We start from the raw sequence: 26,215 nt of genomic DNA, 5'->3' as shown, positions 1-26,215 counted from the left end.
AAAAGAAGGTTGAAATACTCACTTCCTGAACGGATTCTGACATTTTACTTAGCCTTTCTGTAGTTCAGCTACATTCCAGAGAGAAATATTTGACTTTTTTGCATAATGCATTTGTCTCATGCCTGTGGTTAGCAGTTACTAGAATCCGAGACAGAGAACCTTGCTTTCTTTGTACGCCACTAAAAGTGTGTTATTAATTTTAAATTGTGTTATATGTAAGATCAAGTTTGTGTCAAGATGCGGTGGATACTAAAGACCCTGGGGCCAAGACTTAAACTAAAACGCTGAATTATTAACAGTCTGAAAGGCAAACAACAGAATTCATGCTTTAATCGCCTTCATCTTCTATATATTCTAAATATTGGAGCGGTTGTTGTTTCCAGTGTAAAGCCAAAGAGCCGACCCAGATGCAGCTCCACAGGAGGCTCTGAGAAGGTGTTTATAATTATGGCAAACATGTAATCGCGCGGCAGTAAAACGCTGTGTGTGAGGAACATTAAAGGTCAGCTGGTGGTGACATCGTGCGGCTGCATTACCTTGTCATACTTGCTGCTGGAGCCAAAGCCAAATATGAGCAGGTGTCCGTGGGAATCGGTGGCTGCGAAATGCTGTCCGTCTGGGCTGCATTTACAGTCGAACAACGCCCCGTGCCCTTGGCCCTCGATCTATCCGGGAACAGAGAGCGAGAGCGAGAGAGAGAGAGAGAGAGAGAGAGAGAGAGAGAGAGAGAAGCAGACATACAATCTAAATCATTGTCATTCTTCAGGGAATTCCAGGTGGCCATGGTTGTTGGCGGTTGTGTACCTGGGACGAGTCGAAAATGCCAGCGCTTGGATTCTATGATAAACACCATAAATTGTCCCGCTGACTGAGTGACTCACGTCTTCCGAGACTTTGGGTTAATGCCATCCCCGGTTACCATAGAGACGAGATTGGGAACTACAGTATAACAATGATTTACCCTGAATGAGACAATGGGTGAATGCCATGTCAACATCAACCTTGTCCTGCCACTGTGACTTAAGCACCAAAATATGAAACGTAGAAGAGTAGTAATAAAAATTAATTAAAATGACAGAATGGACGGAGAGAGAGGTGAGGAAGAGCGACAGGGAAGAGGAAGAGCAATGTTGTGCAAGAGCGAAAGAATGTGAGAAGAAAAAGGTAAAGAGAGGGCAAATATTTAAGATAAAGAAAACATCAAGATAAAGTTCTGTCACTAATTAATGAGCGTTCCCTGCAGACAGACGCCCCTAATCGGCTTTCTTTGTTCAAATCTATTTAGGCTACAACTAACATTCGATACAAATAAGCACCGTCAGCAATGTCACCGCCACACACGTGCAGAGCACCAATAACACTTCGCTTCTCTTAAACTCATTTCAGATAAGGAGTCTAGCTTTGACTTGGGTGGAATTGAGGCATCGGCCCAATTTCTTTCCTTTTGTTTTCCAATGTGGTGCCTCGTTGTTCTTTGGCATTCGGCACACCAAAGCAAAAAGTGATGAAGATGGTGAGAGGGAGGCGAAAGGTCTTGACTCTCACCATGTTGAAATAGGAGCGGATCTTGGCTCCTCTGGCCAGGTCCCACACCACGCAGTTCCCATCGTGCCCGGCGGAGAAGAGGATCCTTGGATCGAAGGGGTGCGGCTCCAAAACAAACACCTCGTCCTCGTGACCCTGTAGTCACAACACACAATTATGCTTTAATGCTAACATGACAAGGCCAAGGCATATCTGGAGGAACATCTGGGTCTGGACCAGATACAGGTGGCTTTGAGACAAGATAAAACTGTTTTGCTGCCAACATCTGCCAGAGCTCCGAACTCTTAAACACCTACCATGAGAACGTGGACCAGGTTCCCCGTGTTGGAGTTCCACACCTTCAGCGTGAGGTTATTGGCGGCAGTGATCACTGTGCCGTCATGACGATCCCACGCTACCATGGTAACCTTCAGCTTGGTCACCTTGTCTTCCAGCGGGGGAGGGTTGTACTTCCTGGAGAGAAGGCAAACATGCTGTGACTCACCTGACCTGACCCGGACAAACAGCAGATGGTGACACGATGATGTCGTGTTTAGATGATTTCAGGTCACTGAAGTCTAACTTGAATTGTGTTATGTTGTGTTATTTCCGTGTAGCATGTTGGTTGGTTGGCTCTTGTCACGGTAAAAAGGCTCAAGTAAGTTTAACACTATTTAAACACTAAACAATATTTAGATCACCTTTTCAGACGCTCCCTTACTGTGAGAGCAGATTACAGAGCTGCAGTGTTGGTTTGTGTTCTGGTTAGATGATTGTCCGCATCACGTCAGCAGAGATCAAATGGAATCGTTACGGCAGGATCAAACCACACCGCAGTGCGTTTGGCTCACACAAACACACGGTCTAGCATCTCTCGCACAACGCCGCGTGTTGAAGCGAGCGACTTCCTGACGAGCCCCCACGGAGCAGTCGTACAATTACCGTAATTACCCTAGCACATCGCGGGTTCATCATCTGGAGCGCCGCACAATCTTACAGATCTAAGTAAATCAGAGACTCTTTTTTTGGTAATGCAGGTGGCACCATTTTGAATTTTGATTTCAATTTGATGAACTATGCAGCGCATTTAAAAACATTTACATGAAAAGAGAGCACAAATACAAAACAGGTTGTGTAGAATAATAAACTCTGGTAATGATTTGTAATGATTGACCTCACCACATTAAATTCACCAAATTAAATTAAATATCCTCAAAATACATTTTTCTTTTTACAAGGAATTCACATACAGACTTTTTGTATTAGAAATGTATGATTCCTTTCTTATTTACACTGACATCATCAATCTTGGCTTCCAGCTCTTTGCACAACCACAGACCTGGAAATATCTAAACCTGAAACACACACACACACACGTACCCGGGTAATTTGGTCTGCATGTCCAACAGAATGCTCCTCCAGCCCTGAGGCTGCAGCTGCCAGATCCGTGCAGTGCCGTCCCTGCTGCCACTCACGAACCTGCAACACACACACACACACACACACACACACACACACACACACACACACACACACACACACACACACACACACACACACACACACACACACACACACACACACACACACACACACACACACACACACACACACACACACACACACACACACACAGCTTAATGCGGCATATTAACAGTAAATATAACGCTGCCTGGAGCGTAATGAACATCTTCATCTTCACACCGACAGACACGCTAATTACACGTGCTTTACACGTGACCACCGTGCATTGTCTCTGTCTCCGTCTCTGTCTCTTCCCTCCCGCCCCTTTGCATCAGTCCGCTTCCTCCCCTCACTGCTGAGATTACAGCCACCCCTGGGAATTACAGCTGCACTTGTTTTTCTGCCAACTCCACATATGCACACACACAATTTAACACTCAGCGAATGCATGATATGTGCAAGTGTGTGTTACCGAGTAAAGGTGGTGTTTCTGCTGACACCATCAAATCATATTACAACACCCCCAGGTTTCATAACCACACACACAAACACACACACACACACACACACACAAACGTACCTGTCACTGCAATGTGAAAACTGGATGCTGTCTACTTTGTCCTGGGTGAAAAAAAAGCGGGTGGTTTGAATTTTGAATTTAAAGAAAGAAACACACTGAATCAATTCATTAATTACTAATTACAATACTTAGTACTAATTATTAAGTACAATTTGAAGCGACTATCATTTACACACACAGAGTTCCTTTAACACACTGCAGCCTGAGACTCACTGTATGGGATTCCAGTTCAGAGATCTTCTCTGGCTGGCCTGAGCCGAAGTAGTACACCCTGATGATGTGATCCGTGCTTCCTGTGGCCAAGAACATTCCGCCTGCACGCACACGCACACACACACACACACACACACACACACACACACACACACACACAGGATTAGCATGGGGACATACTGAATCTATCTTCATGCCTCTTCCACCTCATTCTCTTGTAGAATGATCACAATTTCAAAATAAAGTCAGGTTCAAAGTCATCATTCTAATGTTTGTAACGGTCAATAAAAAGTAAAAACAAATAAACAAATTGAATCGCTATGAAGCCAACGTGTTCTGAGGAGCATCAGGCCCGTTTCAGAGCAGTTGGCTGCCGCGTTCTTCACTTAATGCAGGATAATTGTGGACACGTGTTCAGCTCGGGCTCCGTTTCCCATCTGGTGACGATGAAGAACCCCTGACATGAAAAAGACACAAAGACTGGACTCACCTGCGCTGAAGGAGGAGCAGATCATCTGGACACCAGGTCTGGAGCGCTCGGTGAATTTACTGGGCCTCTGACTGAACACACACACACACACACACACACACACACACACACACACACAAAAATTAGCGATACACAGTACAAACTAGCAGAGCTGCCTAGAGATCAGCGGCGTGTTTGTTTTAAAGGCTCCTTTGACATTCTGGGGGTAATTCATTAAACACTTGAACATGACACGCAGGGGCAAAAGCCAGCGTGCAGCCATGTTCCCTCATTCATAAACATCTGGTTTCACTGTTTGCCTAGCGAGTCATGTCACTATCCTGTTTCCTTGCAGGTCAGCTCTTCGTAAAACACAACCTAGGACTTGTTTCAGTCCAACAGCAGGAAGAAATTTGGAAACTGTATTTGGCTCAGATGAGTTAATAATCAGTAAACCTGATCGATAAGTCGACTTAGCTGATTGCTTGTGTGTTTTAAAGGTTAAAGTTTAGCTCCGATCCGGCACATTCCAGTGGCAGTGAGCTTCTTACTCCACTGTTGACCTCTGCATTCACTCTCTCAGTGTGTGTGTGTGTGTGTGTGTGTGTGTGTGTGTGTGTGTGTGTGTGCGCATTATGCAGCTTTTCTCTACCACCTCTCTTAAAATGCAAAACAAAGAGTTGTGAGTTGTAAAGAGCAGTTAAATACTTTTTCCCGGGCTGATTAAATGTACGTCCGTTTTGCTTTAACACCAGACGAAGCAGAACAAAGCCTGACTTATATTTAGCAGCTCATTACCGCGCCGACTTTCATTGGCTTTGGCTCCTTACAATGACTTTTAGGGGTAATGGGACACCGAAGCTGTTGTTAGTGTGAAGCGTTCTGAATGAGCTTCAGTGTTGTTGAATTGTTTATGAACGATTCCATCTGAATTTAGTTTTACACGCTTTTTATCGATAGGGCAGATTAAAGATGTTTAAGTGAAGTGTTGAAGATGAACGGCAGGAGCATCTAGCCCTAAACAAAGGAGTGTGGAAGTGTACGCAAACACAGAAACTGTAAACATATCAACTAATGAAGCGTTATACTGTGGCCTGTGCTCATCCAGGTGAGACTGTAAATGTACATATCTGGTATTTGACAGATTCCTCACCCGAATTTGAGCGTGCGTGCGTCCCACTGCCAGAAGCAGATGGTGCCGTCAGCTCCCGTGGAGGACAGGTAGCGTTTGGAGCCGCAACACAGAGGGGAGAACTGCAACACACAACCAATTAGACATTACAGCAGAGTACGACTGGCAATCGTCTGAAAACGCAGCGGAAACGTGAGGAGTTAAACCGTGGAGGTGTGTGAGCTTAGAGAGTGTTTATGATCTGATTCTATAGCAGCACGTGCATCATGTCATCCTGAACACAGTGGGCTTCGTTATACATTTCCCTGTATAAACCCTGAGACATGTTACAGGTTGAACCTTCATATCTTCTCCCTGATCTCAGCTAAACCAGGAGTGAAGAGCAGCAGGTCTCAATTTTCACCTTCTAAGCGTTCCAGAGGCTTTCCCGTCCCACACGCTTTGGAATTCTGGGAGCAGCACGCAACATTGGCTTTTTTTTAATCAACAAAATTGTCAACTGTGGAATGTATTGGCACAGAAAAGAAGCCTGGCGATTCTCAAGAGCTCAAATTCCCCACTGTAGTCGTCATAACGTCTTATTGTTCTTGACTTACTGTGTTACAAACAGACCAGAGTAATGAGCTAAACACTCTCTCACACACACACACACACACACACACACACACACACACACACACACACACACACACACACACACACACACACACACACACACACACACACACACACACACACACACACACACACACACTCCTGACCTGCAGTGAGGTGATGGAGGCCGCGTGTCCCTCCAGCACGGCTAGCGGCGCGCACGTCTGCAGGCACCACACTCGGATGGTCTTGTCGCAGGACCCGGCGGCGATCATGGTGTTCTCGTAGCTCACGGCCATGTCGGAGATCTCGGCGGCGTGGCCTCGCAGCGTGGCCAGCAGACGGCCGTTGTCGGTGCCCCAGATCTTCACCAGGCAGTCGTCTGAGCCCTGAGAGAGAGAGAGGAGAGACGACAGAGTACAGGTCGGGACTTAGAATCGTTACTTTACATCGTTTAAGAAGCTGGTGCGTCCGCTTCTCAGGGCGCAGTTTCTAATGAGACAAATGAAACATGTCAACTTCAAAAGGTCTCAGCAGATTGATCAAGCAGAGACGGGAGAAAAAGGTTCAGATGCAAAAACAGAAGTGATTAATCTGCAATATGAGAAATGAGACAGACCTCATCAGCGTTTACACACAGCTAATGCTCACAACTCAATAAGAAGAGTTAAGGCCATATGGAAGTATTGCATAGATGCCATGTAAACATCGTCCCCAGGTCAGACACAGAGCCTGCACACACACACACACACACACACACAGAGCTATTCTCAGCTATTATGGCTCATTAGATGTGTTTTTCACATTGTAATACGGCAAAGCTCTGCTGAGGTCACCCACACACACACACACACACACACACACACACACACACACACACACACACACACACACACACACACACACACACACACACACACACACACACACACACACACACACACACACACACACACACTTGAATGTGATCCTGTTTCCCGTACATGTAAGTGAAGGAGGAGCAGCTGCAACAGGAGGAGGAAATGACTTCATCTGAATCTAAGAATCTACCAAAAGACTCAAACTCTCCCAGTTTTTGTTTTTCTCATTTTGTTGTGCCGGTGTTTGCATCAGCGAGCCGACATCCTGTACGTGATTGAACAAATGATGTAAGCCAGGTAGAGGAAGAAGCTTACATAAGTGTGAAGCATGTAAACAACTCTCTCCATCTGTCGGGGTTCGGTTTATAGGCAGGAAGAAGAAGAGCGAGCAAACCCAGCTACAGAGCTGAGTCCAGGAGATAACAGAACCCCTCCATGCCCCCGCGAGATAGACCCGACCCCCCCTCCAGTCAGCTGAGATACACCACAACTGCAGCGAGGAAGATGAGCTCTGCAGACTCCACACAAACACAGACGTCTACAGGTTCACTAAGACTCCACAAGATGTCTAACTTCCAGGAGAACGGGTGGGAACAGAAGAAGGGGAGTCTCACGGATGATTACGCAATCATCCACATGCTTCTTCTCTGTTTAGCTAGATGATAACGCTGGAACCGCTGATACGCCTGAAGATGAAATCAAATACACACTAACTACGAACAAGGAGTGAAGCAAGGAGCGCAAAGCCAACGGAGGAACAGAGGTAGAGCCTAACAATGAAACAAGTGGAGCGTTACAAAGTGACCTATAAAGTGTGTGTGATTTAGCTAAACAGAACTCCCGGCCGGGCCGCTCACTCCACTCTGTCTCCACGCCGACAGGAAATGTCAGATGACCTCGTATTCTTATAAATGACGACGTAAATGAAGACCAACTGGGGATTTCAAGTGTGTGAGAGGTTCAGGATGAAGATGTGAGGAGACCAGTGAGACCTCAGAGCCAACAGGTCCCCAAAGTCCAGATGTTGATGGGATTCAACCTTTTTGTCTCCAGCAGATCGTATATGTAAAGAAATGTAATATCAGAAAGATTTATAATTCAGAGCAATAAGCTTTTCTGTAGATGAAGAGGGTTTGATGGCTCAGCCTGACAGTTTCTTGGTTTGCTGTCTCGGTGGTAGAACATGTTCAAGCAGCCTGAGCCTGGCTGCTCTGTCAGTATTGGCAGCGTAGATTCAGTGGAAATGTGAGATAAAACACCGACCCCCCCGCCGCCTACTTTACATAAATCCTCATCATTTGCTCGATCGTGAGGAGCCGACTGAAGCTGACTGAAGCTGACTGGAGCTGCTCTTCTGTTTGGACTGATGGAAGCCGCACCGGTCCCTTCATGCCAAATGACCCACTGTGACAAAACGGGTAAAGAACTGATAAGCCCAAATGTTTCACGTGCCAAAGACTCGACGCAATCTTTCCATATGTCTGGATGCGAGCTTATATTAGCCTCGCCGCTCTCCTCTGTCTTCTCCCGGTGATAACCAGCTCCCACACGTTACCGGAGCTGCGTTACGCCAATCAATGTGGCTGATTGACGATCGATTGTTTAACCAAACCTGCGTGAACTTGCTCATTGATCATAAATGGATCGCCCCATACTTCTGCGAATGTTGGCGCTCGATAACAAATCCATCTAACTCGCAGTGCAGCAAAGCCCCCGAGAAGAGAAAAGAGAGTTTGTGCATGAGCGGATCCAAAAATAAGTCAAGATATATAAATAAAAATGATCCTGTGATGAAATGACACAATGGGAGAGAGGAAAATGGGCAGAGAGGGAGAGGGAGAGGGAGAAAGTGAGGGAGGGAGAGGGAGAATGAATCTTAATTCTGGCACTTAGCCAGCACCCTCAGAGAAAACATTTTCTCCAGTTATGATGAGAAACAGCAAGACGGGAGAGAGAGAGAGAAAGAGAAAGAGAGAGGGAGGGAGAGAGAGACAGAGACAGACAGAGAGAAAGAGAGAGACGCAGAGAGAGAGAGAAAGAGAGAGACAGACAGAGAGAGAGTGCCCTGAGAGTAGAAACAGAAGAAAGAGAGATAACAGGAACAGAGCGAGACGGGGGGGGATCTACCCCTCCCTCTCAGCAGCCATTTTTAGAGATTTAAGAAGTGAAAGCTGAAATGGTGAAGAGCAGCAGGCAGCGTTTGATTCAGGGCTTCAAACAGACGGACGGCAAAACTGCACCAACACTGTGTGACTGCACTGCTCAGTGTTCAGCACATTAGCAACGCGCTACCTGAGCTCCTTCCACCCGCCAGTAACAGGAACCTGACACACACACACACACACACACACACACACACACACACACACACACACACACACACACACACACACACACACACACACACACACACACACACACACACACACACACACACACACACACACACACACGCTGTGCTCATCATTGGCAAAGGCCAACATCCTCTATCTCAGGGAGTTCATTGTTTAGTCTGATCTGATTATTAATCCTGCTCTTGTGTATATTTTCTAAACGCTAACACACCGCCTGAGTCATCAGGGGGTCCAACTGGCCCACCACAGTAAGGAAAACAGTAATTACCTCCTACCAGAACTGTTAGAAAGAGCTACAGGTAACACAAACGTTAAGCAGAAGACACCTTGCTTTATTCAAACTAATTACAGGAGACGCCAACAGGAAACAGCTGGAACGGTGCAACAGTGTCACGGAGAACATACTGAGCAACACATCACACACCCAGCAGAAGACGAAGACGCGTCCCGGACTCACACACACACGTCGCACACACATCACACACAGAGACCAAAAAGCCAGCGGCAAACTGCGGTCTTACGGTGAAGATGCGTCGTCCCGTCCTGTCAAAAGTGACGCAGTAGACAGACGACAGGTGTCCCAGGATCCTCTTGTGCATCTTCATGTGCTGGTACACAGCCGTGGGCACCAGCTGGCGTAGGCGGTAGGAGCCGTTTAGTCGACGGCCGAAGCCCGTCTCCACTGGAGGGTGAGAACAGACACACACACACACACACACACACACACACACACACACACACACACACACACACACACACACACACACACACACACACACACACACACAGGTAAGGCACCAGGCTCAGTTCAGTTATTTGTGTAGCAGCGTTCGAACACAACATGCAGCTCAACTTGATGTTCTTTCCTTGTAAGTGAAAACCTACTTGGCAATAAAAACTATTCCGTTTCTGATTTACATAAAAAGAAGGAAGAATATAGGTAGGATAAGGAATAAAAATATATAGAAACAAAAAAAACGTTCTATTTAGCGGTGACTGACTGATCTTTGTCCATAGTAAACTCTTTCCATACCAATATTAGGGGGGCTTCCATAGATGACCGGCGGCTCTGGGGGTCGTCCACAGTGTAGCGCAGCCAGTGCTGAGCCCTTCCACACAACATGCTTGCAACCTGGAGACGCACACAGACACACACAGTACAGATGTCATAATGCCTAGCAGCCTTTGTGTTCTGTTGTTCCGCATGCATGCATAAGCAAACGTCTCCCGGCGTTCTACACAAACCTGTAGCTGCCTCAGAAGGTGTGTTGGTGTGTGTGTAGGTGTGTGTGTGTGTGTACATAGAATCAAATGTATACACTCACTCTTGGCTGTGCGCAGGAGATTCTGCCTGCCGGCTCCCAGCAGGCTGGTGAGTCCCGGCACGCTGGCAGGAACTTCCGTCTCCAGCAGAGGACAAACTCTGGTGCAGACCTGCAGCAGGTGGTCTGCGCTGATGTGCCTGTACAACTTCACCTGAACACACACACACACAAGTGTATCAAGCCCCTGTGCTGCCAACAGATACAGTATGTCCTTCAGACCTTTAGTCCTTCCTTCGACAGCTCCCAGTAGTTAAAGCAGTGGGACGGTCTGCAGTACACGTCCCCGTCCCCGAGGACAACAGGAAGTAAGAGATAAGCTCCATTTAGAGATCAATGAGGCACAACATTATTACACCAAATGCATGTCGCCTCTTCTGTCAGACATTTCGGAAGACAAGAATTGTTTAGTTTGTCCGATTCAATTCCAAAAATACACAAACTGGCAAAATACCAAAGTCTTCATTTAAGGATTCAAAAGAAGCTGTGATCTGAAGTCTGAGCCGCTCGCCTCTCGCCTTATTCCGAACGCTAGCAGTCACAGACAGATATGATATGCAGCAGATTTGGTTTGAACACAAAACAAGGTCGCTACCCCGGTTGCCTGTTAGTTTACTGTGTGCTCATGATTTTATAACACAAAGACACAAAGGTGCCCTTAAGACAAAAACTCTCTGAGGGTGTTTCCTCAACAGAATGATAGAAATGAAAGATTTGGCTCAGACAAATGTAAGAATACGACATGAAAACAAATCACACTTCTGTCTAACGGGACGATGAGTCGCTCCGCCAGCAGCACCATCACAGTCAAGACAAGAGGATCTACGTGTGATAACACCTGGATTCAGTCTGGAGACCTATTCCTCTACATGGAGCGAGGGGGCGTGGCATCCAACACGAGGGGTGAAGCAGAGATGATGAAGCCATGCTGCCGCAAACACACACAGCTCCTCTCTCTCATAACCCACTGACACACCGCTACACTCTTTCCCCCGGCCTACTTCCCATAAAACACATCCACCTGGCACGCCGGCGAGACTGGAATATTAATGTGCACGTATCAGACGAGAAATAAATATGCAGCACTGAGGCCCAATTATTGCAGGACATGTTGATGTTCAACCAAATAAGACACACGGCACATCACTGTTGTTTCAGATGCGACTGACGTGAGAGCGAGGTCGACTGAGCCAGAAATGAAAGCATTAATCCATTTGCATACACATTTTCTGCATTTCCTTATCAGTGGGAGCAGTACTGACACTGGCGCTGAATCTGTGTGTCGGTTACTCACACACACATGCACGCACACACAATTAATGATCCTTTAATTGCTTTCAACATCATTTTTGCTCCAGAGACGTGATCGGGTTCTCTAAGCACTTTCAGAGTCTACACATGTTCCGCCCCTCAGGTGCGTGCAGAGCCAGTACACACACTCACACACACACACACACACACACACAGCACAGTGATAGCCTATGTAATAAATTACTCCATTTTACTTGCTCCTGAAGGCTGATGGATAAAGCACAACACCAGCAGAACACACACACACACATGGTCCCACTCCTGACTGTCTGCTATCTTCTGCTTGATGGTTTCCTTTCATTTCAACATACTGTACAAAATCAAATACCACCCAATCAAATGTTATTCTCCTCCTCAACAACACAACATAAACAAACAATCCATACTGCAATGTTCCAATTCACTCACCATACTAAAGCTCAAATTAATGAATCAATCAATGTTATTATTATTATTGATTCATGTTAATAATAAGGCATTGCTAGTGTATTTAGACTTATATGTCATGCTAATCCGAATTCCTGCTGTATTTAGTTTTTTAAAATGAAAATTATAACAAAAATTAATTAATCCGCCCCGAATTAATTAGCCACAATTAATGATTAATTACGCCTTAAGCGTTGCAACAAGGTTCCTCCAAACACACAAGCAGCCCCTCCAACAGCCAACAGGCAAACACACACAACCGCCATCAACCGTCCACTGCCTGCACACACGCCTGTTCCACTCGGTCTGATAATGACAACAACAAAAAAACAATACACACACACACACACACACAAGTCGTATTTGTAAAATAAAGGAAATCATGCACAATGGCCAGGAGACAGACTGAGGGAAAGAAGGGAGGAGGAGGAGGGAGAGGAGGAGAGAGAGGAGGAGGAGGAGGCACGGAGCGCCGAGCGAGCCGAGCAGGAAGCGAGAGAAACACACACACCGGCCCCCAAAACGCTGCGATAATGTTTAAACATATAGATTTACACTCAGACGGACCTACACACACCGCGATCCCGTGTGGAATCATCCACTGTGTCACGGGGAAAAAGATCCGAAAATGCTGCACAATAACGCTTATAAAGGCCAGAATAGGTCATTATATAATTTTTTAATAACCGTTTAAATTAAACTTTTAAAACAGGGACGTAACAACACCGGTTTAGTAGAAGAGTAAACAAATAAACATGTCTGCTGTAATGATTTATTCTCTCCACGCCCCCATGCGTACGCGGCGCTTTCAGCCGAGCCCCGTTTGTTTACATCACAATTAGCGCGTCAATTAATGGAGCGATTATAAGATACGAGCTCGTCATTACCTCTCATCTTCGCACAAAAGTCATCACACTCTTCCTCTCCTCCGTACTGCGGCACCAAACATCCTAAAAGCCCTGCAAACCCCCTCCACGGGCACCGGGTGCTTCCGCGGACACAAGCTCCCTTCCATCTGCACATTTACACACCATAACGCTTGAAAAGCTCCTCTAAAGTCTTGTTTTCTAACTCTTGCCCCCCTGTGTTTTCACCCTGTGCACACACACACACACACTGTGGTTCTTGCAGGACAAGAGCGCCTCCATGGCTCTCCGGCTTGTGGCGCAGGGAGTCCCTCCTCCGGATCCTGGCGCTCCTACACCACAACACTCATGACGTACCAACATTACACATTTACCCAACAACTATTAGAACCTTTTGGCCGAGCGTGGAACCAAACTCGCGCCCCCAAGATGCACAGGAGACCAGGACTCGACCCCTCGGTGCCCCATCGTGTCCCCGACCCGCAGCCAACTCGACCTAAAAACTCCTAACCAGTGTTTTTTTTCTTTACCACCTGATTTAAAAATTGCGGGAAATTCAATTTTTATTTTGCTCTCTAAAAACTTTTTCCTCGGTTATAGAGCTCCCTTACCAAATTGTCGTATGTCCCGGGGTGTTCCAGCCCGGTCCAGTCCAGCCTTTTGGGCAGCAGCTGAGATGGAAAAATTATAATCAATGTGGCCGTCCAGCTCATAGATGTATTAAATGTTATTTTAAAAGAGAAAAGGATAAATGCGAGTACAAGCAACATGACAAAGTACAGTGCAGAGGGAAGCATCTCTCCTGCTGCTGCCTGCTTACCTCCTTCTCCTCCACCTCCCTTATCAGGGTCTGAAAATAGCATAAAAATACAAAATTACAACCCGTGACCATTTCGGACATGTTATAAATGCTCCTAAAATACATAAACACCAACCTTGGCTGCTTTTTGACACGGTCCAGCGTCTAGAAACCGGGCTATTAGGAAGTACAGTTCTGGTATGGTTGGAGGGGGAGAAGAGGACGGGAGCTGCGTTAGAAGAGGGCACCGAGGAAACTGGGGGGGATATTACAACAGCCGTGTCATATTTTCCGAGTCTCCTTTACTCACCAGAAGTCAACTGCGCGATGTGTGTACTGTCTGAAGCCATTTTGGTGTTGTTTGGCAGGGCAGCGCCAGAGCCTGTGTGCTGTGGGTCTAGGTGGCTGCCCTGTAGCTGTCACTGTTTATCCACCAGGAAGAGGCTTCCTCCATTCAGTTTCGCTCACAACAAGTCCCGGCTGCGTCTAAGTGCTCCTCCGCGCAGCGACAACTAGTGCGCGCCGTACGCTTTACCCGCCGAACGGAGGCTTTCTCCGCGCTAAGAGCGAACCGCCAAGCCGTCCCCGGGTTCGCCGTCGCCCGGTGTGAATTTTAGTAACGCTCGGTCCGCTTCGGAAGGGTGTTTTTGGAAATCCCCCTCCCCCTCAAAGGGAAAAAAGCGCAAGCCCTCTGCGCAAGGATACCAAGCGGCGTGTTTTACTACGCACGCCACCGTAGAGGGAGGTAGAAATGGCAGCCTGCGATAGGAGAGGAGACGTTGCTGCATAATGGCTGTTAGCTCGTAGCTAGATGGCGTTCTGTGCCTTTCAACATCACTTTTTACACAGACATACATTTGTTTTTGCAAATCGATACCACCTCGACCGCGTTTTCTAGTTCCTGCATCGTCACACGCGGATGTAGAATAATGGCCGGCGTGTGTTGAAGCGGGTTAACAGCCGAGCAAAGCATTTCACCTCGGCTGTTTTAATTATTACATCGGGCTGTGTTAATTCTGTGTCCTGGGTCACTATTACTCTGTCGTTATTGGGTAACAGGATGTCTTAACCAACACACCCACTCTCTCCGGGAGCCGTTTGGTGGCTAAGTCGTCCATGTCTCTTCCAAATACAGCCAGGCAGTAAAATGGGGGAAGGGTTGGAAACGAAGGGGAATGCAGCTTAATGAATGAAAGCTACAGCGAATTTATGGCAATGAGATATTTATGCGACATGTGTATTGTCAAGGAAAACACACGGCGGCGTCCTTCTCCTGTGACCCGCCCTGAAATAGCTGTGTGGAGAGAAACACAGAGACCATAAACACATATTTTACCACTGATTAATGTGATCCAGTGTCAGGCTCAGAGAGGGAATTTGCATGTTTGCCTGATAGAAATTAGGGCCTGGAGCATTTCTACAGAAAACAATAAGAGCTTCCCCAGTTTTGTGCTGACTGTTTGTTTATCCCCTCTCAGTCTTTGAAGTTATGCATTATTAAAAGCAGACTATTTAGTGAGTGGCGGCATGATTTTGCCCTTATACTCTTCAGCCGTACGAAACCTGCCAATAATCTGTGATATCGCACAGTAACCAAGGGAACCCACGATTTAGAATTCAGTAACAGACGCACCTTGAAGAACCCAGAAGTATACAGGTCAAACCCCAGTGTTAAGTTCCTTAATAAGTATGTATCCCCCATTTTTCTATTCACCTCATCCATACGTGAATCATGAGATAATAATGAGCCCCTGCACAGACTGTTTATAAACCTTTGGAATAAATGAGAAGTTAGTGACAACACCAACGTGCAACTGTAGCTTTGGCCTCAGGGGGCCCAGTGGACCCATTTGGCCCGTTCAGTAATCCATCCATGACTCCATCTGAATTATTACTCAAAGAAACACACTCCTCATCCTCGCAGATCATTGATCTCCTCACAACTATATTTTCCTCCAGAAGCACGTGAACAGTACAAAGCATTCAAAGTAAACATTTAGAAAGCCTTCATCACATTATGACTGATCCTCTTATAAAACAGGCCACAAACCGACATGTTGTGGCTTGGAAAGTCTTCCTCAGGGAGACTTGGACTACCTGCCGGTTGCTGAAAGGCCGATCCTTCATCTAAGGGCACTATTATCTAATAAAGAGCTGTGATGAGTAGAAAAGCATTTAAAGTTGAAGAGTCATTTATAACCTTCAGAGTTTGTTTACAGATATTAGGAGAGCATAGGTAGAGTATTGGTTGACCTTAACACTTGCCGGCTGTCCTCTTATTTATACTCATTTCCTGCTGTCTGCACACCTGAGACAGCATGAATCTAAAACACTCAGGTCATTTCACTCACTGTATTTGCATAATGTAATAAAGTGAAAACTAAATATCTAACATACAGCCCGTATAATGCTGTTAAGGAAACACACTCACGCACAGGGACAGGAGGGCCGAACTTGAACACAGACACACACACTCTCCTCAAACCCTCTGTACTGCTGCTGAACTGTGCCTACAAAGTAAACCAAACTATGTGCCTTTATTTGCTTCGCTGTTGGGGATTATTTTAAGTAGTGTTTACAAAAATAACACCGAGGCACCGAATCAAAAGCATGTGGCATGAATATGAGCATTAAGTGACGACTGATTACCTACGACTGATTACCTACTCTTTGTTTTACACGTCATAACTGTTTAGTGCCACGGTGCAGGAGGATGGGGGAGATTACACTTGATAACCACCGTTACTCACGTGTCATAATGATCAGTCTCAGTCTATAGAGTCCTAATCTAATGCATGCTCAGTTACAACACAGCGGCCTTGTAGGTAGTAGAGCGTTAATGTTTTACTTAGATAGAATCCAAACAACAACCTGCAGTATCTAAATATAATATGCCTGCATGCTTGGCTGCCCCTTATGTAAGATTAGGGCTCTCTCAGATTTTCAGTGAGGACCTTCAACGTTATCCTTCATCGTGCAAGTGCAGTTGTGCAGGTTGATGCGGCCACAAGGAGGCAACCTCACTCTGTACAGTGACTGGATGAGCACATGACAGAAGGAGCCACACAGGAGTCACAGCTTAAACGTATATAATTCACACAATTCACAAACTGCATTACAGACAATATCATGTAGCTACCAGAGAGAAGTGAATCAAAATCTAAATCTGTTGTGGTAATGCACCTGCACATTAACTTGTTAGTTCAGACCCTGAGATATTTCAAGAGTTCTGAGTGATGTAATGTTTTGGCCAGTTATAATAGTATTGTAGCTACACAAGCCAACGTTGTGACAGGTCATTCAGGATCTGGGCATCTGGATTGGCAAATTCATTCACCAAATCCTACTCCGTATTTATATTTACAAGACTTTACAGCCACCTGATGCTTAACTTTAATTTGCCTCACTTGTGTCCATGATAATTGAGCTGCCATCATTCCAAACCTGGGCCCCTGAATGAGGCGACCATATGGTTCCATCAGTCCCACCTCTGTAGCAAATGCTGACCTTTCACTTCCTGACACAGCAGTTGTATTTAACACACAGCAACGTGCCCACAGCGACCTCACACACTCACACAAACTGAGCTCTGGCTTTGTGTGGGTTTAAAAAGTCACTCTAGATTACAAAGACATTTAGAGATGAGCGCTTAAACGTGATTACACTTCCCTTAATAGAGCTTTAGAAATACAAATAGAATCAAAGTTGAGGACAAATCAAACATTACATACCCGTGGCTCTAACAAAAACCAACAAATGCACTCACACACCAGGGAACGTGTCAGGTGTTTGGATGTAAAGCGTGGAAGTATTGGACACACATGTATAGAAACACAAAAAAACGCCGGCTACCGTGTGACATCAACTTTTTCTTTTATTTCAAAATATTCTCCCAACAGGATGGAACTCAGAGAAGCCCAGAGGGTCCAAAGCCAATAGAGCTGTCTAGAACAGAAGCACCACTCATTATTGCTATGTCACTCTGCAGCAGGACAAGGGGTCGGAAATCAAAAGGGGGGGTCGGTCGGGTTGGGTTTGGGGGGGGGGGGGGGGGGGGGGGGAACAAAGTCAAACACAGACACCCACAAAAACACTCACTCCAGCACACACATACAAAAAGAGCTATGAAGAATTACAGTTGTAGTGATTCTAAAAGCTAAGATGTTTTCTAAAAAAAGCAACAGATGTTCTCCATGGTGACTATGAGCCTAATTCCTTGTCGCTCTGCATTCAGATTGTGGGCGGGTGCAGATCTAAGCTGAGTTCACCCACAAATTGTCGAAAACATCAAGAGGGAAATTCTTAAAAAAAAGGTTTATCGTTATATATATATATATTTAACATCCTTGTAATTCCAATCAGAGTGCCAATCACAGGCCGACGTACGTGTAGAAGAACTATAAATAGAGGCAGAGCTGGTTTGGAGATTTAACAGTCATATTTATCGGCCTCCTTCAGGCAGGATGAAGAACATCTGCGGCCATCTGATAAAAACACACCACTTCATTCTGCCTTTCTTCTCTTGAGAGGCATGTGGCTATGCAGAATGGAGGAGAGGGGAGAGCGGAGCGAAAAACACGGGGTGGGGAGGGGAGGGAGAGGGGGACGGGACTGAACAGAGGAGTGTGGGGCGAACATGAGAAGGGGATGCTGGTTATCCGTCTCTACTATCACAAGTCTAAAAAAAATTTAGCATGATACAAAATTGTCAGTAAAAAAAGATGCTTTTGCTGCCGTGGAGTCAAAGGGGACGAGGTCCTGGACGCACCCTTGTCCTTTACGCCTTCTCCTCAGTCGCCTCCTCCTCCGCCGCCTCAGTTACCTTCAAGGGAGAATGACAGATAAAAGAAGTTACACGAGTTTCCGTTGTGGTTTGGACGAGGCGGCCCGGAACTTTCACTGCACACAGGCGGGGGAGAGGGACATGGACGGGTCGAAGACAGATGTGTCCAACTTCACACACGTGACGTCACCTGCAGGAGTCGAGCTTCTCAGGAAGTCCAGAAGTACGGGAGAACGAGGAAAGAAACATATCGCCTACATACTGGATATGAAAACGCCAACGAATACGAAACGCTTAAACACTATTTGGGGTAGGATTGCATCGCCCGTACAGCCACTAGGACTAGAGAACCGATGCAGAGCTCTCCTGGATCTAAGGATTCAAACTTACAGTATCTGCATTTCTATAGACGAATACTAATACGATTAACGCCGGCTCACCAAGGGTATCAAAGACACGAGAGTCTCCTGGCCACTGGCAGAACCATCTGTCAGTGCGCCGGCTGAGCCAATCGTCTCTGGTGAAACAGCTCTGTGAGCAGCACCGAGCCTTCCTGCTGATGTGTAATGAAGTCGTCCTTGGCCCACTTCACTGCACACACACTAAGTCAGGCGTCCTCGCGTCACCTCTTATTCTCTCGCCGCACCGTCTCGTTTCTCTCAGACACACCGACACACTCGGTGCCGCAAAGCAGAATGTGTCAATGTTTGCTCGGTTAGTACGGAATCACTGCATCAGCACCGTGTTAATGCACACACACACACACCAGAGATGGATTAGAAACACTCCGTCGTACCCTTAACTCTGACTGTCTCACTCTGTCCTTTGACTGACATGGATGTTGGAGCCATGCTTCTGATGGAGGAAACGCGGACACACGGACGAGACACAAAGATCTGTGTGTTTGTGTGTGGGTGTGTGTGTGTGAGAGAGTAACCAGGATGTATGAAGGTAAAGAGATATGTGTGTTAGTGAGTAGGAATACATGCAGTTGTGTGTTTCATGCATATAAGGTATGTGAGAGAGATTGTGTGTTACACAGAAATTGACAAAATAAGGAAATACAGATCATTAGTTTTTTGTCCTCTGATTAAAATAATTTTCTTGCTTTTTCACAAGTTTGCTATAGAACCGTACCTCATTGGTCTTGCTCTCTCCGTTCTGGGCGGGGCCGTCTTCCTTCTTGCCTTTAGCACCGCCTTTCTTTGCCTTTGCCACTGTCTTCTCTTCCACCACCTTCTGTTCAGAGGAAACATAAACAAAAGCCCGATTTCAAGTTTTCCACACGCAAAGAGGAAACCGTGTGTGTGTAGGAATGTCTGCGTGTGAGTGCGTGGTTTACCTTGACAGTGGCCTTCTTGGCCTTGGGCTCAGGATTGGCTGGAGCAGGTGTCTGCTAACGGGACAGATTTCAGTAAGGACTGAGCTCACTCAACACAGAACGCTTCCCTGCTGCCCCACTCTCACTTTGTTTACATGCACCTTACTACTTCAGTTACACTGCGATTAAAATGCAGTATTACAAACAAAGAATGGATTATTCTCTCATGCATACACCATAATGTCATCAGTATGGATCGATGTACGCTCGCTCGGAGCATCAGACCTGCATTATGACGGTGTAATCGATTCATTCAGGCATGGAAGCACCTCTGCATGCATTTCCTCAATGGGTGCTGTTATGTCACAGAATCAGAACCCTATTAATTCTCCCCTGTATGCTGCTTGCTCACACCTTCGCCTTAATTGAAGCACAGCCAGCGGGAGTATAGCGTGCAGGCATGTTATGGCGCATGCGTAGATGGATGAGGAATAGAGGCTGTTTGTGTGGTTTTGCTTTAGAACTAAAGCCCATAGAGATGATAGATATGAACAGTTGTACTCGCTGCTTCTGTAAAGACAATATGGCCTTTGTGCCGTAGTCTCCAATAAGTGGGATCTGACACAGTCCCATCCCAAATGGGTTTAATGCCTGAGCGCCGTCTGATGAAGCGACCTCAGACCACTGTAGGGATGAATAAATGATAGAAGTTATAATTTGGACCATTCGTTGCGATTGGGTCGATTGTGGTCGGCGTTACCCCGAGGACACACACACACACACCAGCCTCACTGAGACAAAATGAAATCATGTGATCCTCTCGGAACAGGAACCTCTCTCAGTTTTCCTTCTAAAAGCAGAGCCACTCTACAGAGGAGACCTAAGTGCACAATGTCCACATCTGAGCTTTGATTTAAATCTGGGAATTGGTAAATATGATCGTTTCTGCTAAATACTGAAGAGAAATATCAAATAAGAACATGTTGGCCGTCTGCATACTTACACTGAACATATACATGCAAATGCACAAACACATGTTAAGTTTCACAGAGCCAACATGGGACGCACCACACAGATAAGAGACACACACGGCCCCTAAGGCAGGACTGCAGGATCACACATGCGATGATGAGGAGGAAGTGTTAGTTCTTCTATGCCATTTTGGCTCTGATTCGGCAAAGCAAAAACTATTAGGACAGTTAAAATCTAATACACCATTGCTCTAAAGTAATCATGCAGCCCTGCCAAAAAAGTTGCTTATTTTTGAGCCCGCTGAGGACGGACAAAGACAACAGAGAAAAGACATGCAGACCCGAGCCAGGAGCAGCCCCCGGGGAACGCCTGTATGGAATTTGCAAATCCTGATTGCCTTGATCAAATCCATAAAGCAGGCGAGGACTTCAAACTGACCCTCGGTAATTTGACACTTATTGCGTCTCAGAAGACTGCGCCCGGGGCCGGGATGATGGGAGGCGGGCAGGAGAAGGAGAAGGAGAGAGAGAGAGGTGAAGACAGGGGAGGGGAGAGCAACTTACCGCTGACAATCTCAGTGACCTTCTGGCGGGCTACCGGAACAAATGATGATCAGCAAGCGAGAGAGAGAGAGAGAGAGGGAGAGAGAGAGACAGAGAGAGAGAGACAGTGACAGAGAGAGACACAGGTATGAGTTGTACCTTCGCTGGCTGATGATCTGATGTGTTTGCTTGGTGACTGGAACAAGCGTCCCAATCATTAACCTGTCATGTTTCTGTTCTCACTCTCGCACACATTAACACACACACACACACACACACACTCGTCACACATAAAAACACAGCACTCCAACACACATCTGCACACCTCACACATGAGCTAAACGGACACACTCGGAACTTTTACCTCCTGTTTTGTGACTTTGGAGGCGTCCTTGCCCACAGTACCCTCGTCACTCTGTAGGTGAGAACACAAACACTCAGATGAACAAACAAGGAACTGTAACAGAGCATGTGTGTGTGCGATTGACCCCTTAATGACCCCTTTACAGTTTGAATTGTCTGTCATAATTCTATCCGGATTCCAGATTTTTAAAAAGTATTCTTCCCCATTTATGACATTTTTCATTCAGCATAAATAAGATTAATCCCGAGCAGAATATTATACGGTGTCTGGATGATGAGATACTTATTACTAAACGTCTCACACACTTTGCTGATATCCACAGTAATAACATCCATAATGATGGTCAGAATGAAAAGCTATAAACGGCTCCAAGCTGATAAAAAGAGGATTTGATTGTTGTTATTAATTCAGTCTGGAATACGCTCTTAAAAGTACAGAACTATGCGGCGAGCGTGTGACAGTGGAGCTTGTGATTATGAGTCTGGGGGTGAAGGTTTACATCATTAAACCTGGATTTGGTGGATTTGATTAGATTCTGCTCAGTCGCTCATAAGTATTTCCTCTGCATATTTAAATAGCGCGACCTGAAACGATCCAGAGAACTAATGTGATCTCAACAAAGACACCGAGGAGAGTCAAGTCAAGTAATAATCTCAGTTATTACTGATTACACACAAGCTCTCATAACGGTGCCTCAAATTACAACCCTAATACCACACAGCCTTGACATCACAATGCTTAGATTCATGTCCTATACTTTCTAAATATATATAACAGCACTCAATTATTAATACACTGTCCGCCTATTAGAGAATAATTACTTATTTTAATACACTGATGCATAGCCCGAATAAAATCAATTCTCAGCAGCCTGGGTGACTGCCTCCTCTTCCTTCCCACCTGCTGCAGCCCACAATTCCTCCTCCTCCACAACTCCTCCCACTTAAGACCATTGAGACATGATTGACTGCTGTGGTCGCACTCCCTCTTGTGGCAGAGAGAGGTATTACTCAGGGGCTTCAAGGGTATTTCTAAACCATATTGACCAGAAGGTGGCGCTACATTGAATTGTTTCCCACAGAACATTGAATTGCTTTTTTTTTAAATTCCTAACAAGCAGCAAAAGTCTTGTTTGTGAGTTTAAAGTAGCTTTAAAAAACCTTAAAATGTAAACTCTCAAAATAAACGTGTTTGTGTCTTTAAATGAAAGAAACGCCATATTTCACAAGCTGGAGTCTCGACTTCCTTGTGCTTGTCAGACTCTACTGTGAGCTGCACACACACACACACACACACTTTGTGTAACACACATCAGAGTGTGTGTGACCTTATCTGCGCCCACGGGTGCGACGCTCCTGCAGCCTGCCGGCGGCTCACACAAACGCATCCTGCTTACATGCCAACAACGCAACTCCCCAAAGAATAAAAGAATATGAACAAGGACTCATTTACGCACACACAAACACGCTGCCAGTCAGCCTGCAATTTGATGATGAGGTACATTACACCTTTTCAGGGGGAGGATCTTTTATTTAGGCTGCAGGTAGGTGAGCAGGAGAGTCCACCTTCAACATGCAAAACAAAGCCATGTTTGTTAAGCTCGCAGCCAGGTTGGCAGTGGCATCATTTGCATGTGGTCGACCTCCGCCCCTGGAGGCCCCCCATTCTCTGTCCCTCACAGGCTGAATCTGCGCAGACAATGGCAGTTTGAGGTGGCAAAAAAAAAAAAGCCCGTTTCCATGTATGCGCCGATACAATGCGCCAGAGCAGGTCGAGCAAGGTTGTTTAGACAGCAGAGGCCTCCTTTCACACCGAGCCGATTGTTCCTGATCCCCTCTTTCTTTATGGCCCCTTTTCTATCTACCTACATACGCGTTTGGCGCCTGTTACCATTCATCGCCACGGGCTGAAAATGAACCGAGGGAGGGGGGGGGGAAGAGGAGGAGGGGGGGTTGTTGTTGTTCTTCCTTATTTGGTGTTAATTTGCACACAACCGCGTCTTAAATACACGCAAAATGCGCCCCGTGGGGGAGAAGAAACCGTCGCTCCGCGGTCCCTGTCCGTGGATTTACGCATCCATCCATCCGGCGGCTCCGGGTGACATTCAGCCGCGCGCGCCGCGGACAGGGAAGTGACAAACACAACGACCACACGAACGGCCATTAAGAGAGAGAGAGACATAGAGGGAGAGAGAGAGAGAGAGGGGGAGAGACGAGCCCGGGGAAGATTTATACGGCATAAACAAAAACATGACCGCGCTGGCGAAGAGGACGAAGAAGAAGAGTTTCCTCCCGTACGCGTACACAAACACACGCTCACCGCGGCGGGCGGGCAAGCGGGGGAACGTTTCCCCGGCGAAGAGAGACGCTGAGCGGCGCTGCTTCCTCAAACTTTGCCATGAGCTCACCTGCCCCCTCGACGCCGCCGCCACGAAAAAATCGCGCACCGCTATTTTCCCTCAACAGCGAGAGAGCAAAGAAAACTACGGCGAAGTGCGCCGGACAGCAGCAGGCACGACACTCACCTTTCTCTTCGGCATTTTTACTTGGTAATTATTCTCCAACAGACACGAAAAATTGAGGTAAAACCCGCGGGTCCAGCAGAGGTGATTTTGAACTACCTCGAAATACAGGATCAATATCTAAGCACCTTCGATAATATGTTGATTATATGCACTCCCCAAAACTCTGTACCTCCCACAGCCATTGGTTAGAGGGGTCAAAATCTTTCCCTTTGCCGACTCCTGATTGGCTACACTCGTCTCTATGTAAATGACAGGAGCTTGCTCATTGGCCGGGCTTTGTCAGAGGCTCACCGTGATTGGCTGCGCGTGCCCCGTGCGTACGTGCCCATCACGCATGACGGCTGAGAGGGAAAGCGGGGACGGGCCAATGGAAGCCCGAGCGACTCTCGGCGGATCTGGGTAATGTAGGATGCGGGAGCGAGAACGCAGTAAATAATACACAAAAGGGGCAGAAGAAGGAGAAGAAGAAGAAGAAGGAGAAGGAGAAGAAGGAGAAGAAGAAAAAAGGCACAACAATAGCACAATGTCGCCATAGATAAGATCCAGAAAAGCTGGCGGGCATTTTGTCTTTGACCGTGTTTCCATAAAGAACCAGAGCGTTTCTGCGCGCCAAGTGGACGAACGCAGCACAAATCATGAGCACACACACAGAGAGAGAGAGATAATGACATGAATATGATGAATAAAACACCACTAATAAACTAATTTCTGCACACATTTGTGTTGTACTTGAATATTTGAGCTATTTTCCATAATGGCAAGTTTTTATTGTTAATCAGCATCATTCTAAGGCTCCACAGGAACATCATAATAGGTACAATAACTAAAACACCACAAATAACGTCACTGTAACCCAAATTGACATGTATTTGCTGCATTAATATTAAGTGTTTCATTATGATGACGCATTTCTAGCGATATGTATTAATGTAAATTTTTCATGATCTGTTGTGTACCTTTTTTATTCAGTATGTACAGTAAGTATGTCAGGTTTATGTACGTGTGGGCATAAAATGTGCCTCTGGTTCACTGTTTTGGTTCAATTAAAAGGTACACGATGTCTGTGAATGACCTCGCCTACTTTCCTGAGAGAAAGTTTGCGGCTGAACCCTACCAAAGCAGATCAAAGTTAGAATTTTGCAAGTTTCGGTCTTGCAAACCAGCCGCTGCTCCAGAATTTAAAAGCCTGTTTGTCAGGTTTTGGTGCACCCCCCGTATCCAAAGAATTTAGTGCATGTGTTTGATAAGACGCTTGTCACTACAGGGTTAAATGTGCTGGTTGCTTTGACAGAAGTCCTCCTTGGCCTGTTTGAACTTGACTTTGCCTTAGCTTGCCTCTAACCCAGGGAATTCAGCCCCAATCAACGTAATCAAGTCTTTTGAGTTTAATCTCCTCTTATGATTGTCCTCTACTGACATGACACGCTGAGGTTCAGTATGGGGGCGATCATCAGACTCAAAACATTAAAGTTAGACCAATGTGTTTCTGAAAGTGCCTTTGTCTCTTTGAAAATGAACTGTTGTACACAATCTATGTACAGCAGATAACAGCACAGCTATATTACAATCATCCTCACAGTTCTGGAATCTTTCGGTCGGTCGGTCAGATACAAATGCCACCGCATGCTCAAACTGCTACATGACTGAGTGCCTCAATCAGTGTGGACTTTACCAGTATTGTAACATCTGGAACCTACAAAGGCCTTCACCATATTCTATAATATTTTGATGCATACACTCAGCAAATATCAGAACATTCATCACACAAAGAAATCAACAAAGGCCACCTAAACAT

The 26,215-nt window shown here is 46.1% G+C and overlaps 2 protein-coding genes across 4 annotated transcripts in view; both read right to left on the bottom strand.

The window, feature by feature from the left end:
• Positions 1–14,546, bottom strand: part of phip (PHIP subunit of CUL4-Ring ligase complex) — a 27,591-nt gene extending 13,045 nt beyond the window's left edge. For both annotated transcript variants that reach the window (XM_076160115.1, XM_076160116.1), the window contains exons 1-16: positions 14,225–14,546; positions 14,051–14,109; positions 13,936–13,965; positions 13,727–13,786; positions 10,516–10,666; positions 10,224–10,322; positions 9,712–9,872; positions 6,144–6,365; positions 5,404–5,504; positions 4,272–4,342; positions 3,782–3,882; positions 3,569–3,609; positions 2,905–3,003; positions 1,842–1,998; positions 1,546–1,680; positions 537–665 (exon numbers count right to left, since the gene is read on the bottom strand). In XM_076160115.1, the coding sequence (XP_076016230.1) occupies positions 537–665; positions 1,546–1,680; positions 1,842–1,998; positions 2,905–3,003; positions 3,569–3,609; positions 3,782–3,882; positions 4,272–4,342; positions 5,404–5,504; positions 6,144–6,365; positions 9,712–9,872; positions 10,224–10,322; positions 10,516–10,666; positions 13,727–13,786; positions 13,936–13,965; positions 14,051–14,109; positions 14,225–14,264 (1,656 nt within the window). In that variant the 5' untranslated portion in view covers positions 14,265–14,546. The remainder of the gene's footprint in view (positions 1–536; positions 666–1,545; positions 1,681–1,841; positions 1,999–2,904; positions 3,004–3,568; positions 3,610–3,781; positions 3,883–4,271; positions 4,343–5,403; positions 5,505–6,143; positions 6,366–9,711; positions 9,873–10,223; positions 10,323–10,515; positions 10,667–13,726; positions 13,787–13,935; positions 13,966–14,050; positions 14,110–14,224) is intronic.
• Positions 14,547–17,770: 3,224 nt separating this feature from the next.
• On the bottom strand, positions 17,771–24,593 carry hmgn3 (high mobility group nucleosomal binding domain 3). Of its 2 annotated transcripts, none has more exons than XM_076160160.1 (6): positions 24,421–24,593; positions 21,897–21,947; positions 21,554–21,583; positions 20,040–20,090; positions 19,835–19,936; positions 17,771–18,736 (listed from the first exon to the last, which is right to left on the bottom strand). In XM_076160160.1, exons 1-6 carry the CDS (start codon positions 24,433–24,435, stop codon positions 18,692–18,694), a joined length of 294 nt encoding a protein of 97 aa, XP_076016275.1. In that variant the 5' UTR covers positions 24,436–24,593; the 3' UTR covers positions 17,771–18,691. The 2 variants fall into 2 exon arrangements, with proteins under 2 accessions (XP_076016275.1, XP_076016274.1); XM_076160159.1 differs by having other exon boundaries at positions 20,040–20,093; positions 24,421–24,587.
• Between the last annotated feature and the right edge of the window lie 1,622 nt (positions 24,594–26,215).

The sequence above is a fragment of the Genypterus blacodes genome, unplaced genomic scaffold, assembly GCF_046128005.1.
Source record: "Genypterus blacodes isolate CSIRO-AG114 ecotype Tasmania unplaced genomic scaffold, CSIRO-AGI_Gbla_v1 ptg000104l_1, whole genome shotgun sequence".
NCBI lineage: Eukaryota > Metazoa > Chordata > Actinopteri > Ophidiiformes > Ophidiidae > Genypterus > Genypterus blacodes.
The sequence above is the reverse complement of the archived record's forward strand: the minus strand, read 5'-3'. Positions and strand labels throughout refer to the sequence as shown.

Coding starts and splice junctions, on each gene's coding strand:
- hmgn3 (XM_076160159.1), bottom strand. Junction 21,584..21,896: donor CCAAAGTCACAAAACAGGAG/GTAAAAGTTCCG, acceptor TTGTTCCGGTAG/CCCGCCAGAAGGTCACTGAG. Junction 18,737..19,834: donor GAGAGAGCAAGACCAATGAG/GTACGGTTCTAT, acceptor TCTCCCTTGAAG/GTAACTGAGGCGGCGGAGGA.